General features: G+C 47.4%; 1 protein-coding gene across 1 annotated transcript in view; it reads left to right on the top strand.

The window, feature by feature from the left end:
• Positions 1–1,553: 1,553 nt before the first annotated feature.
• CARD19 (caspase recruitment domain family member 19) overlaps positions 1,554–12,744 on the top strand; it is a 70,066-nt gene continuing 58,875 nt past the window's right edge. Inside the window, exon 1 of the mRNA XM_077452093.1 lies at positions 1,554–1,694. Coding sequence (XP_077308219.1) covers positions 1,673–1,694 — 22 coding nt within the window. The 5' untranslated portion in view covers positions 1,554–1,672. The remainder of the gene's footprint in view (positions 1,695–12,744) is intronic.

A 12,744-nucleotide genomic window follows, 5' to 3' on the forward strand; every position in this document is an offset into this window, starting at 1 on the left:
GTAGTGCAATATAATATGCTTTCTATATTTGAAAGAAAGTATATTATACATGTATTACAACCCTATATACAGTACACCTATATCAGTCCTTAAAAGGAGCTTTGTGGACCTAATAGTAGCTAGCTAGTAGCTAGTGAATTGCAGACTGTCCCTGCTCCAAACACCAAACTGTCCCTCCCTACACTTAGAAAAGACAGCTGCAGAATCGGTCAGCAGCACTGTAGTGCACTATAATATGCTTTCTATATTTGAAAGAAAGTATAAGTGTATTACAACCCTATATACTGTACACCTATACCAGTTCTTAAAAGGACTTTTGTGGACCTAATAGTAACAGACTGACTGTCCCTGCTCCACACAGCGTCCTTTCCCTACACTGACAAAAGACAGAATGTAAAATGGCCGCCAGATCAGGTCTATTTAAAAGGTAGGGGGTATGTCCATGTGCTGAAATGTCTCAATTGGCTGTCCTGTACCCCATGATGGATGTGTCATGGGTCAAAGTTCTTCACAATGTAAATTAATATGTCCGTCGTGAACAGCGCCAGAAGTCCGCCGTTTTGGCGAATTGTGAACGAGCAAAGTTTGCCGCGAACCAACTGCCGGGCGAACCGCAAGGCCATCTCTACCAATCAGTGCCCAAGCAGCTGCAAATCCATGCCAGTGTAAAATGCCTACCAGTGCCACCAGTGATGCCTAAATCTATCAGTGCCAGCCATTAGTGCTGTCTATCAGTGCCACCCATAAGTACCCATCAGTGCAGCCTTTCAGTGCCCATCAGTGCCACCTATCAGTGCCCATCGTCAGTGCCACCTCATCGATGCTGCCTCAACGGTGCCCATCAGTGCAGCTTATCAGTGAAGGAGAAAACGTACTTATTTACAAAATTTTAGAACAAAAAGAAAGAAAAAAAAAATTTTTGGACATCGCTGAAAGCTGAAAATTGGCTTGGGCGGGAAGGTGCAAAAGGGTCCTGTATTGGAGTGGTTAATATAAGACCCGATCTTATTTTCGGGGAAACACGGTACTTGTCGATGACACCCCTCATGAATTCCCCTGACAGTGTTTTGGGGTTTTGACATCATCCAGCGATAATAAAGAATGTAAAGCGCATAAAGTTACATTTTACAAATAAAACTCTGACTCTTGGGGTATAAACATTCATTTCTGCTCCCCAGCACCACAATGTGAGGGGAGAGAATACTAAGAACTCTCTGCTGTAGACATTGGGGTTTATTTACAAAAGCTGGCGAGTGCAAAATCAGACTCCCTTCTAACCTCAGCCTGTTCAATTAACTTTGGCACGAAAATCTGGAGACTGATTGCTTTCTGTGCAGAAGTGAGCCTTATTTTGCCCTCCCCAGATTAGTAAATAAACCCCATTGCCACCGATGAAGAAGCTTTGTTGCCATGACAACATTTACACGATGCCAGTGAGAACACCGGGCCTATGGTGAGCAGCGCTCCGGTCACGTGGTGTGCAGTAGTACAGTGTGACAGGAAATCCAGCATTCCATGCATGCCAACAGCGATCCCTCCTAAGCGCCCCCTGCTGGAAGCCGCTGTTCTTACACATCTAGTGGTCCTGGCAGGATCGTTTCACTTTCTTTCCTGGTTGGGATCGAACTTTTCCTCTGTGTACAGAATGAGCTGATAGTTCCAGCAATGAGCCATGCTTCCCAGATACCGAGCGTGTGAGTATATGAGGAGGTAGAGCAATGATATGAGTGGAGGGGGAGGGAGCTCCATGCAATCTTCTGGGTGCAACAAGTGACACGTTGAAGGTTCTTCATAGAGATGGCTGAGGGCTGTCAGATGTCAGTGTCTTGTGTTCTATCAGCTTTAGCATTGTACATTATATTCCTGGACAAGATGGGAGGGCACTTCACTATGGAGAGGCAAATGTGAGGGGTCAGGACATGGAGAGTGTAGGGAGATGAGGGGTCAGGACATGGAGGGAGGTGAGGGGTCAGGACATGGAGGGAGGTGAGAGGTCAGGACATGGAGGGAGGTGAGAGGTCAGGACGGTTAGGGAGGGGAGAGGTCGGGACGTGGAGGGGGGTGCGGGGTCAGGACATTGGGGGGGGGGGGTGAGGGGTCAGGACATGGAGAGAGGTGAGGGGTTAGGACATGGGGAATGGAGGGAGGTGAGGGGTCAGGGCATGGAGAATGGAGGGAGGTGAGGGGTCAGGACATGGAGGGAGGTGAGGGGTCAGGACGTGGAGAATGGAGGAGGTGAGGGGCCAGGATATGAAGAATGGAGGAGGTGAGGGGTCAGGACATGGAGGTGAGAGGTCAGGACATGGAGAATGGAGGAGGTGAGGGGCCAGGATATGAAGAATGGAGGAGGTGAGGGGTCAGGACATGGAGAATGGAGGTGAGAGGTCAGGACATGGAGAATGGAGGGAGGTGAGGAGTCAGGACATGGAGAATGGAGGGAGGTGAGAGGTCAGGACATGGAGGGAGGTAAGGGGTCAGGACATGGAGGGAGGTGAGAGGTCAGGACATGGAGAATGGAGGGAGGTGAGAGGTCAGGACATGGAGGGAGGTGAGAGGTCAGGACAGGCAGGGAGCGGAGAGGTCAGAATGTGGAGGGGGGTGCGGGGTCAGGACATGGAGGGGGGTGAGGGCTCAGGACATGGAGAGAGGTGAGGGGTAAGGACATGGGGAATGGAGGGAGGTGAGGGGTCAGGGCATGGAGAATGTAGGGAGGTGAGGGGTCAGAACATGGAGGGAGGTGAGGGGTCAGGACGTGGAGAATGGAGGAAGGTGAGGGGTCAGGACATGTAGAATGGAGGGAGGTGAGGGGTCAGGACATGGAGGGAGGTGAGGGGTCAGGACATGGAGAATGGAGGGAGGTGAGGGGTCAGGACATGGAGGGAGGTGAGGGGTCAGGACATGGAGAGAGGTGAGGGGTCAGGGCATGGAGAATGGAGGGAGGTGAGGGGTCAAGACATGGAGGGGGGGTGAGGGGTCAGGACGTGGAGAATGGAGGGAGGTGAGGGGTCAGGGCATGGAGAATGGAGGGAGGTGAGGGGTCAGGACATGGAGGGAGGTGAGGGGTCAGGACGTGGAGAATGGAGGGAGGTGAGGGGTCAGGACATGGAGGGAGGTGAGGGGTCAGGACGTGGAGAATGGAGGGAGGTGAGGGGTCAGGACATGGAGGGAGGTGAGGGGTCAGGACATGGAGAATGAAGGGAGGTGAGGGGTCAGGACATGGAGGGAGGTGAGGGGTCAGGACGTGGAGGGAGGTGAGGGGTCAGGACATGGACAATGAAGGGAGGTGAGGGGTCAGGACATGGAGGGAGGTGAGGGGTCAGGACATGGAGGGAGGTGAGGGGTCAGGACATGGAGAATGGAGGGAGGTGGGTGGTCAGGACATGGAGGGAGGTGAGGGGTCAGAACGTGGAGGGAAGTGAGGGGTCAGGACATGGAGAATGGAGGGAGGTGGGGGGTTAGGACATGGAGGAAGGTGAGGGGTCAGGACGTGGAGGGAGGTGAGGGGTCAGGACATGGAGAATGAAGGGAGGTGAGGGGTCAGGACATGTAGGGAGGTGAGGGGTCAGGACGTGGAGGGAGGTGAGGGGTCAGGACATGGAGAATGGAGGGAGGTGAGGGGTCAGGACGTGGAGGGAGGTGAGGGGTTAGGACATGGATGGAGGTGAGGGGTCAGGACGTGGAGGGAGGTGAGGGGTCAGGACGTGGAGGGAGGTGAGGGGTCAGGACATGGAGAATGGAGGGAGGTGGGGGGTCAGGACATGGAGGGAGGTGAGGGGTCAGGACGTGGAGGGAGGTGAGGGGTCAGGACATGGAGAATGGAGGGAGGTGGGGGGTCAGGACATGGAGGGAGGTGAGGGGTCAGGACATGGAGAATGGAGGGGGGTGAGGGGTCAGGACATGGAGGGGGGGTGAGGGGGTCAGGACATGGAGGGAGGTGAGGTCCTGATCTCTCGTGTCCCTGTGGTCAGGGACAGTGATGCCTTGCTCCGGTGGCACACAATGCCATTTTCGCTTTCACAAAAAATTGCCCTGCCAGCTTTCCCAGGAATATCATGTGCAATGCTGCGATAGAAGAGGTGTGGCAGAGGTGAGCACACACAGGACACTCTGACATCGGACAATCCTCAGACATCCCTGTGCAGAACTTTCAACGTGTCACTCGTTTAACTTTTCAAACACTTCTCCACTAATGTTAGAGGACACCACAGTTATCATTGCCTGCTCTAACTTTCTTTGGTTATATATTTTCCCGAAGAGTATTTCTGAAATTTTGTATGGGATTGGTGACTAAATTATCTGCACTGGGTATCAAATGTGCTACACCACATTACTTTTGTTTTTTTGTCATCTTATTGATCACACTAATGTACTATGAGTTAAAGTTATGACGCTTTTTACTAGGGACTACCCCGTGAACCTGAAAATTATTTCAAAGGTTCCTGTGGGGTAAAAAGTTTGAGAAAAGCTGGTTGTGGGTATTGGGTAATTGCTCCTTATAACGATGGTCATTGGGTAGAATTACCTCCTTGTAGACCTCTGGAGGAACCTTATGGTTCCAAGGAACCATGGTATAAACAGACCCCTGAGGTCTCTCTTTCCCCAGGTCCTTTCTCTGCAGGCTCAGCTGCACTGGACAGTGAAGGGATGGAAATTGCTCTGGGCTGAGCGGATTGTTTATTATGCTTCAGTTAAGAATGAACACAGGAGCGATTGTTAGGGATCACTCACTGTGTTCATTCATAAAAGGAAGGGGCCGGTAAGTTTAATATTTACTGCCCCCTTCCCCCAGCTCTTAATCCTGACAAAACCCCCGCAGCAGGCGAGTGGGAGCTGGCAGCACTGCGGGGGGAGACAGGGGGTGCCAGGAAACAGAGGGGAGACGGGGTGCCAGGAAGCAGGGGGATTCAGTTCTGTACGGGGTGATTAGGCACACCTATGGTGGAAATGTACCTGGTTTTCTGGTTTAATTCATAGAAATTACTTTGGATTTCAGTTACTATTCCTAGAAATGGCCCTGGTCTTTAGTTTTTCGTAAAACCATTTCCAGTTGGTATATAATATCTTAGCTATTACGATTATTATTCACTTAAAAATGCATTGGAAACACAAGTTTAGGGGCTCTTGCACATATGCTGGCTGGGTGTGTTCAGCATAAATGCCAGTGTATTTCCTCCATGCGGGCATGGATGGCTGTACGCTGCTGTACTTCTATATACAGAAGTGCTGTTATAAACACAAGTCCAGCATATGGGCATATGCAAAATTTAGAACATTTTCATATTTTTTTTGCATACACTGTACTCGTGTTCGCAATACATGATTACAACAGTGCGCAGCTATTCAATCTGCTATTCCCCACCAATCCCGATAATATGGATCTGCAGGAAAATTCGGACGCAATGTATGGTACATGTCACACTGTATTTGTGTGGTGGATAGCTATGCCCCGTACACACGAGCGGATTTTCCGTTGGAAGAAACTTGGGTGGTTTTTCCGATGGAATTCCGCTCAAGCTTGGCTTGCATACACACGGTCACACAAAAGTTCCTCCACCCCAAACTCGCTCATCCAGGTCTTTATTGATCTTCCTTTGTGCACTGGTGGGCAGTCATGTTGGAACAGGAAGGGGCAATCCCCAAACTGTCCCCACAAAGTTGGGAGCATGAAATTGTCCAAAATGTCTTGGTTTGCTGACACCTTAATGCTGGGTTTGAGAGCTGGTTCAAAAATTGTTGTCTGAAATTTCCGATCATGTGTACACAATTCCGATGCACAAAATTCCACGCATGCTCGGAATTAAGCAGAAGAGCCGCACTGGCTATTGAACTTCATTTTTCTGAGCTCGTCGTACGTCTTGTGCGTCACCACGTTCTTTATGTTCGGAATTTCCGACAGCATAATGCCCTGTACACACGGCCGCACTTTCCAACTGAAAATGTGCAATCGGACTGTGTTGTCGGAAATTCCGATCGTGTGTGGGCTCCATCTGACTTTTTCAGTCGAAGGTTCAGACACAAAAAGTTTGAGATCTGGAGCTAAAATCTGGATCTGGAGCTAAAATTTTCCGACAACAAAATCCGATCGTTTAAATTCCGATCGTGTGTAGACAATTGCGATGCACAAAGTGCCATGCATGCTCAGAATAAATTACGAGATGAAAGCTATTGGCTACTGGCCTCTTTATAGTCCTGTCGTATGTGTTGTACGTCACCTCGTTCTGAACGATCAGATTTTCTGACAACTTTGTGCGACCGTGTGTGTGCAAGACAAAAAATCCGTTGGAAAAAATCTGACGGAATGTCCGACTGTGTGTACAGGGCATAAGAGTTCCCTTCACTGGAAATAAGGGGCCAAGCCCAACCCCTGAAAAACAACCCCACACCATAATCCCCCCTCCACCAAATGATTTGGACTAGTGCACAAAGCAAGGTCCATAAAGACATGGATGAGTGCGCTTGGGGTGGAGGAACTTGACTGGCCTGCACAGAGTCCTGATCTCAACCCGATAGAACACCTCTGGGATGAGACTATAGACTGCGAGCCAGGCTTTCTCGTCTAACATCAGTGTCTGACCTCACAAATGTGCTTCTGGAAGAATGGTCAAACATTTCCATAGACACACTCCTAAATCTTGTGGACAGCCTTCCCAGAAAAATTGAAGTTGTTATAGCTGCAAATGGTGGGTCGACTCAATATTGAACCCTACAGACTAAAGCCTTGTACACATGGTACGATTGTTGGGCAACCGAGCGTCTGATTTTTGTCTTAAGGGCGTGTGCCTGGATCTTGTCTTGCATACTAACGATACACAATTGTTGTGCCACAAACACAAATGTAGTGATGTACTACAAGGAATTTCAGCTCGTGAGCGCCACCCTTTGGGCCCCTTCTGCTAATTTCGTGTTTAGTGAGCATTGATTCCGAGTATGCGTGTTTGTACTTTCGAGTTTGTGTGATGGATTTGTGTACTGACTATACGAAAATCTGAACCAAACCGTTGTCCGCCAACAAATTTTTTATTTTTTTAATTTTTTATTTATATCAGGAAATGGGTCCACACAGACCAACAGAATACAAACTATCCACATAATTCACAGTTAGCGAGGCAATACATGAAATACAATATCAATACCCTGCTAGCATTATCTCCAAGAAGAATAAACAGCAGTATGTGGAGTTGGGGCTTCACATCATCTTGTGGTCTCACTTCCCAGTTTCTTTTTAACTAACTAGGTATCACTATCGATACCACTTCCAGTGTACAGGGGGGGATAGGGAAGCAATGGAGAAGGAAAAAACAGAGGGGAGAAGAGAAGAAAGGGGGGTAAATCAAGTATGGGGTATAAAGGGGGGAGGGAATGAAAGAAAGGGGGAAGCAAGGTATGCTACCCAATCATGGAGTGCGCATATGACCATTCTGAATTACATATGTGGGGTCCATCTCTGCGGTCCCCAGGCTCGTCCGCCAACAAATTTACTAGCCTGTCATCCAACATTTGTTGGCCTAAAGTTGGACAACAATTGTCAAAAGGAGAGTACTAACGGTAAGATTTTAGGACAAGTCTGTCAACAGACAATCCCCTGCCAACAATAGTACCATGTGTACGCGGCTCAAGACTGGGATACCATTACATTCCATGCACATGTAAAGACAGGCGTCCCAATACTTTTGTACTTTTGGTAATATAGTGTGTGTGTGTGTATATGTGTGTGTGTATATATATATATATATATATATATATATATATATATATATATATATATATATATATATATATTGTATCTACAGTACACACATTTATATGATTTAGGTCTAGGCTATGACCTGTAAAGGTTAAAAATGAAACTCAGTCTTTTGATTGCTTATGCTATGCTGGAGACATTACCATGGGGCTGTATAGTTTTATGTACTACTACTACTATAGTACTATCTCTACTTGCAATCATATACAGAAGACATTTCATAGTGGAGTCTGTCTCGTGAATGTGCACGCCTCCCTGTCTGAGAATTACAGAAGGCGTTGGCACCTGGAGCCATAAAGCTGGTAGTTTCTCAAGCTTTGTTAGGTCAGTTTGGCTAGTAGGACTTAGTTGATGGTTAGGCAGAAAAGGCAGGTGAATTGGGTGTTTCAACAGGAGGGGGTATGAAAGGGGCAGGACCTGCAACCTATGTCACAGAAGTAGTTTGAAGCTTATGGAAGGGGTTGGGGGGCACACTTTGGCTTTTTCACCTTGTGTGTCAAAGGACCTTGTCCCAGAACTGTTGCCTAAAGTGTAGCTTTGACCATCTTTAAAGCGGAGTTCCACCCATTTAAAAATCAGCAGCTACAAAAAGTGTAGCTGCTGACTTTTAATAATCAGACACTCACCTTTCCTATGATCCAGCTATGAGGGCACACGAAGCCTTGGTCCTCTCCCCCTCCTCTCCGCGGCGCCAGCATTGTAACTGTGGGAGTAACTGTGGGAATCCGGCTGTGGCTTTACAGCCAGGCACGCACTGCGCATCCCGTGATTGGCCGGGCAATCTTCTGGGACCTGTGACGTGCCCCAGAAGATTGCAGGTCGAGAGGGGGAGAGGTGATCTTCCTTCCGGCGCCAGGGAGGAAGTGGGAGCTGGGCGCCTGTAAAAACGTACCCGCTCCTCCCCCAAAAAAAGGACATGTCAAATGTGGCATGCCAGGGGGTCACCTACACTTAAAGCGGAAGTTCCATTTTTGGGTGGAACTCCGCTTTAAGTGGCATCCCAACCTAAGAACATTACATGGTGGGAGGTAACTTTAACGCTGCATCTACACCTTAACTTATCAATTTGCTGCCGTTTTTCAGGCTTTTTACAAGCTTTTTAGGCTGCATTCACACCTGAGTGTATTGTTTTCAGGTAGAAAGTCGTGCGATTTTGCAAAGGTCAAAACTTATTTTTTTATTTTAACTCTTGCATACCCCCTAGTGAGCACAACAGCAAAGTCTGGTACCATTGGACAGTGCAGACCAGAAAAAAAAAAAATTGGCACAGAGCCAATAAGAGTGGCTCTGTACCATGTGATCTCTGTAACAAATCACATCTTCACTTGTAAACAATGGCTGCAGCTTGTTGATCAATGCATGAGAGGATAAAAGCTTCAGCCAGTAGCAAAGCAATCCACTACAGGTGCCACCAGTACCAGAAACAGTGTTGGTACTGTCATCCACCCATCTGCAGTATATGTCAGCTCCATCCTCTGATCTGGCATGAATATGAAACCCTCCCTTATACTGCACATATGTCCATTAACCCCATTATCTCCACATTCTCACTATATGTGACTAGTACATTAACCCCTTCACCTCCTCCTCCCTCTGGGTAAGACCTTTTTGCACTATATCTAGTGGACCATTACCTACCTCCATATTTAACCCCCTCAATGCCAGCATGTTTCTTCATTTGCAAAAAGCTGTGGCAAAAAAAATCTGATCACTTTGGAGTGTTTGCGTCCCAAAAAGGGGTCATTTAGGGTTATTCTGTCCTGTCATTGGATTTATAACAGTTTTTTGTTTTATAACAGATTTTTCCCAATGTGTTTTCCCTTTATTTAGAGGTAAAGAAAAATAGAAAACAAAAAAAGGTGGCTGGTAAATGTGTGCAAAAGGGAGCACTATCTGTCTCAAAGAATAATATAAAATTATTTTGGCTACACTATTGTAAGGCTAAAAGGGGTTGTAAAGTTAAATTTTTTTTTTTTTTTTAAATAACAAACATGTTATACTTACCTCCACTGTGCAGCTCGTTTTGCACAGAGTGGCCCCGAACCTGCTCTTCTGGGGCCCCTCGGCGGCTGTCTCGGCTTCCTCCAGCAGGTACTTCTCACATTCATGCGAGCTCCCTCGCATGGTGAGAAGCATCTGCGGGCGCGCTCCCGTGATACAGCTGGCGGCTATAGGCGTTCGCTGTATCACACGGCCCCGCCCCGTCGCTCCGCGTCAGTGGATCTGATTGACGGCAGTGCGAGCCAATGGCTGCGCTGCTTTCCATCCATCCGCTCCAGCCAATCAGCAGCCAGGCTGAGTGGTGAAAAGGAAGTCGGGGACGAGCGCTGGACTTTCAAGGGGTGAGGTAAGTAAAACGGGGGGGGGGGGGCTGGGGGCGCAGGCACTGTCAGATGTTTTTTCACCTTAATGTATAGAATGCATTAAGGTGAAAAAACATTTACCTTTACAACCCCTTAAAGCCTCGTACACACGATCGGATTTTCTGACGGAAAATGTGTGATGACAGGCTGTTGGTGGAAAATCCAACCGTGTGTACGCTCCATCGGACAATTGTTGGCCAACTTTCCGTGGACATATGTCGGATGGCAGGTTTATAAATTTTCCACGGACAAATGTCTGTTGTCAGATTTTACGATCGTGTGTACACGAGTCCATCGGACAAAAGTCCAAAGTACAAACACGCATGCTCGGAAGCAAGGATGAGCTGGAAGCGGTCGGTCTTGTAAACTAGAGTTCATAAAGGACAATTAACATTTGTGACGTGGCAAATTATGAAGTCTCGAAATGCAGCGCACAATTCTCTTCTTTAATGGGATAATAATGAAGCTGCTTTTCTCATGATACTGATGGAGTTATTGCAAACGAATTTTCAAAGGCTTTTTTTTTTCTAATGATATCAAGAATTATATTATTATGCTTTTTTTATTTGGGCAAGTTACCACAACACCATTACCCCGTAATTTTTATGATCAAAGAAACAACTATGTTGGTGCCTCTTGTTAATTTGACATTGTATTTTTTTTAAATATAACTGCCTTTATCGGAGGAAAATATGAGGGATGGGCTGAGTACAAATGCACGCCGCACTTTTTTTAGATATTTATTTGTAAAAAATTTGGAAAACCATTTATCATTTTCCTTCCACTTCACAATTATGTGCCACTTTGTGTTGGTCTATCACATAAAATCCCAATAAAATGCATTTATGTTTTTAGTTGTAACATGGCAAAATGTGGAAAATGTCAAGGCACTGTAGTACTTGGTGGAGAAACCCTTGTTGGCAAGCACAGAGGTCAGACGTTTTGTGTGGATGGTGACCAGGTTTGCACACATCTCAGGAGGGATTTTGGTCCACTCTTCTTTACAGATCTTCTCTAAATCCTTAAAGTGGTTGCAAACCACTTTGACCTACAGGTAAGCCTAGGTTAAGGCTTACCTGTAGGTCCAAGCAATATCTCCTAAACCTATATGGTTTAGGAGATATTTGCCCGAAAACGGGCACCGCTGTCTACGGCGCATGCGCCGTAGACAGCGGCGCGCAGGCGCACTGAGCGCGGCATTCTCAGCGACGGAGCTGCCGCGCATGTCGGCTCCCGTGCGCATGCGCAGGAGTGACGTCATCGCGGCTTCGCCGAATGACAGCGGCGGAGCTGCGAGACCCCACCAACAAGATGGATGCGCCGGACTACAGGGGACAGCGGCGACTTCGCTGGCTCCTGTGTCAGGTAAGTGACACATAATGGGCTACTATGCGATGCATAGTAGTCCATTATGCTTTACCTTTGCAGGGAATGAAAGAGGAAGTAAACTCATCAGGGTTTACTTCCTCTTTAAGGTTTCTTGGCTGTCTCTTGGCAACTTGAAGTTTCAGCTCCCTCCATAAATTTTCTATGGGATTAAGGTCTGGAGATTGACTAGGCCACTCCTTGACCGAGTCGAGTTTAATGCCAAAGAGCTCAATTTTGCTCTTATCTGATCGCAGCACGTTCTCCCAATCCTTCTCTGAATCATTTAGATGTGCCTTCTTGAGGAGGGGGACTTACCGTGCTTGGAGGAAGAAAAATGGTGACGATGGCCCTCAGAACACCGTCCCTAACAGCCAAAAATCTTAAGGATTTAGAGAAGATCTGTAAAGAAGAGTGGACCAAAATCCCTCCTGAGATGAGTGCAAACCTGGTCACCAACTACAAGAAATGTCTGCCTCTGTGCTTGCCAACAAGGGTTTCTCCACCAAGTACTAAGTCATGTTATTCTTTGGGATCAAATAATTATTTTACTCACTGAACTGCAACTTAATTTATAACATTTGTATTGTGTGTTTTTTCTGGATTTTTGGTTGATATTCTGTCTCTATCAGTTAACCACTTGCCGACCACTGCACACCGATATACGTTGGCACAATGGCAGCGGTGGGCAAATGGGTGTACTTGTACATTGCCTTTAATTGGAGGGGCTAGCAGCCGCGTGGCGTACAGCGTGACCGGACCGATGTCTGCTGGTCTCCCCGGCCATCATGTCACGGAGCCGCAGAACGGGGAGATGTAAACAAGGCATTTACCCGTTCTGCCTTGTGACATGACAGGGATCTACTACTCGCTGTCATTGGGAGCAGTGATCGCTGTCGTGTGAGTTGTAGCCCCCCCCCCCCCCAGTTAGAATCACTCCCTAGGACACACTTAACCCCCTTCATTGCCCCCTAGTGTTTAACCCCTTCCCTGCCCCTAGTGTTTAACCCCTTCCCTGCCAGTGTCATTTACACAGTAATCAGTGCATTTTTATAGCACTGATCGCTGTTTAAATGACAATGGTCCCAAAATAGTGTCCGATGTGTCCGCCATAATGTCACAGTCATGATAAAAATTGCAGATCGTCACCATTCCTGATAGAAAAAATAAAAATGCCATAAAGCTATCCTCTATTTTGTAGACACTATAACTTTTGCCGCAAACCAATCAATGTGCTTATTGCGATTTTTTTTTTCCCAAAAATATGTAGAA

The sequence above is a fragment of the Lithobates pipiens genome, unplaced genomic scaffold, assembly GCF_037356315.1.
Source record: "Lithobates pipiens isolate NorthernLeopardFrog02 unplaced genomic scaffold, aLitPip1_a1.2 Scaffold_23, whole genome shotgun sequence".
NCBI lineage: Eukaryota > Metazoa > Chordata > Amphibia > Anura > Ranidae > Lithobates > Lithobates pipiens.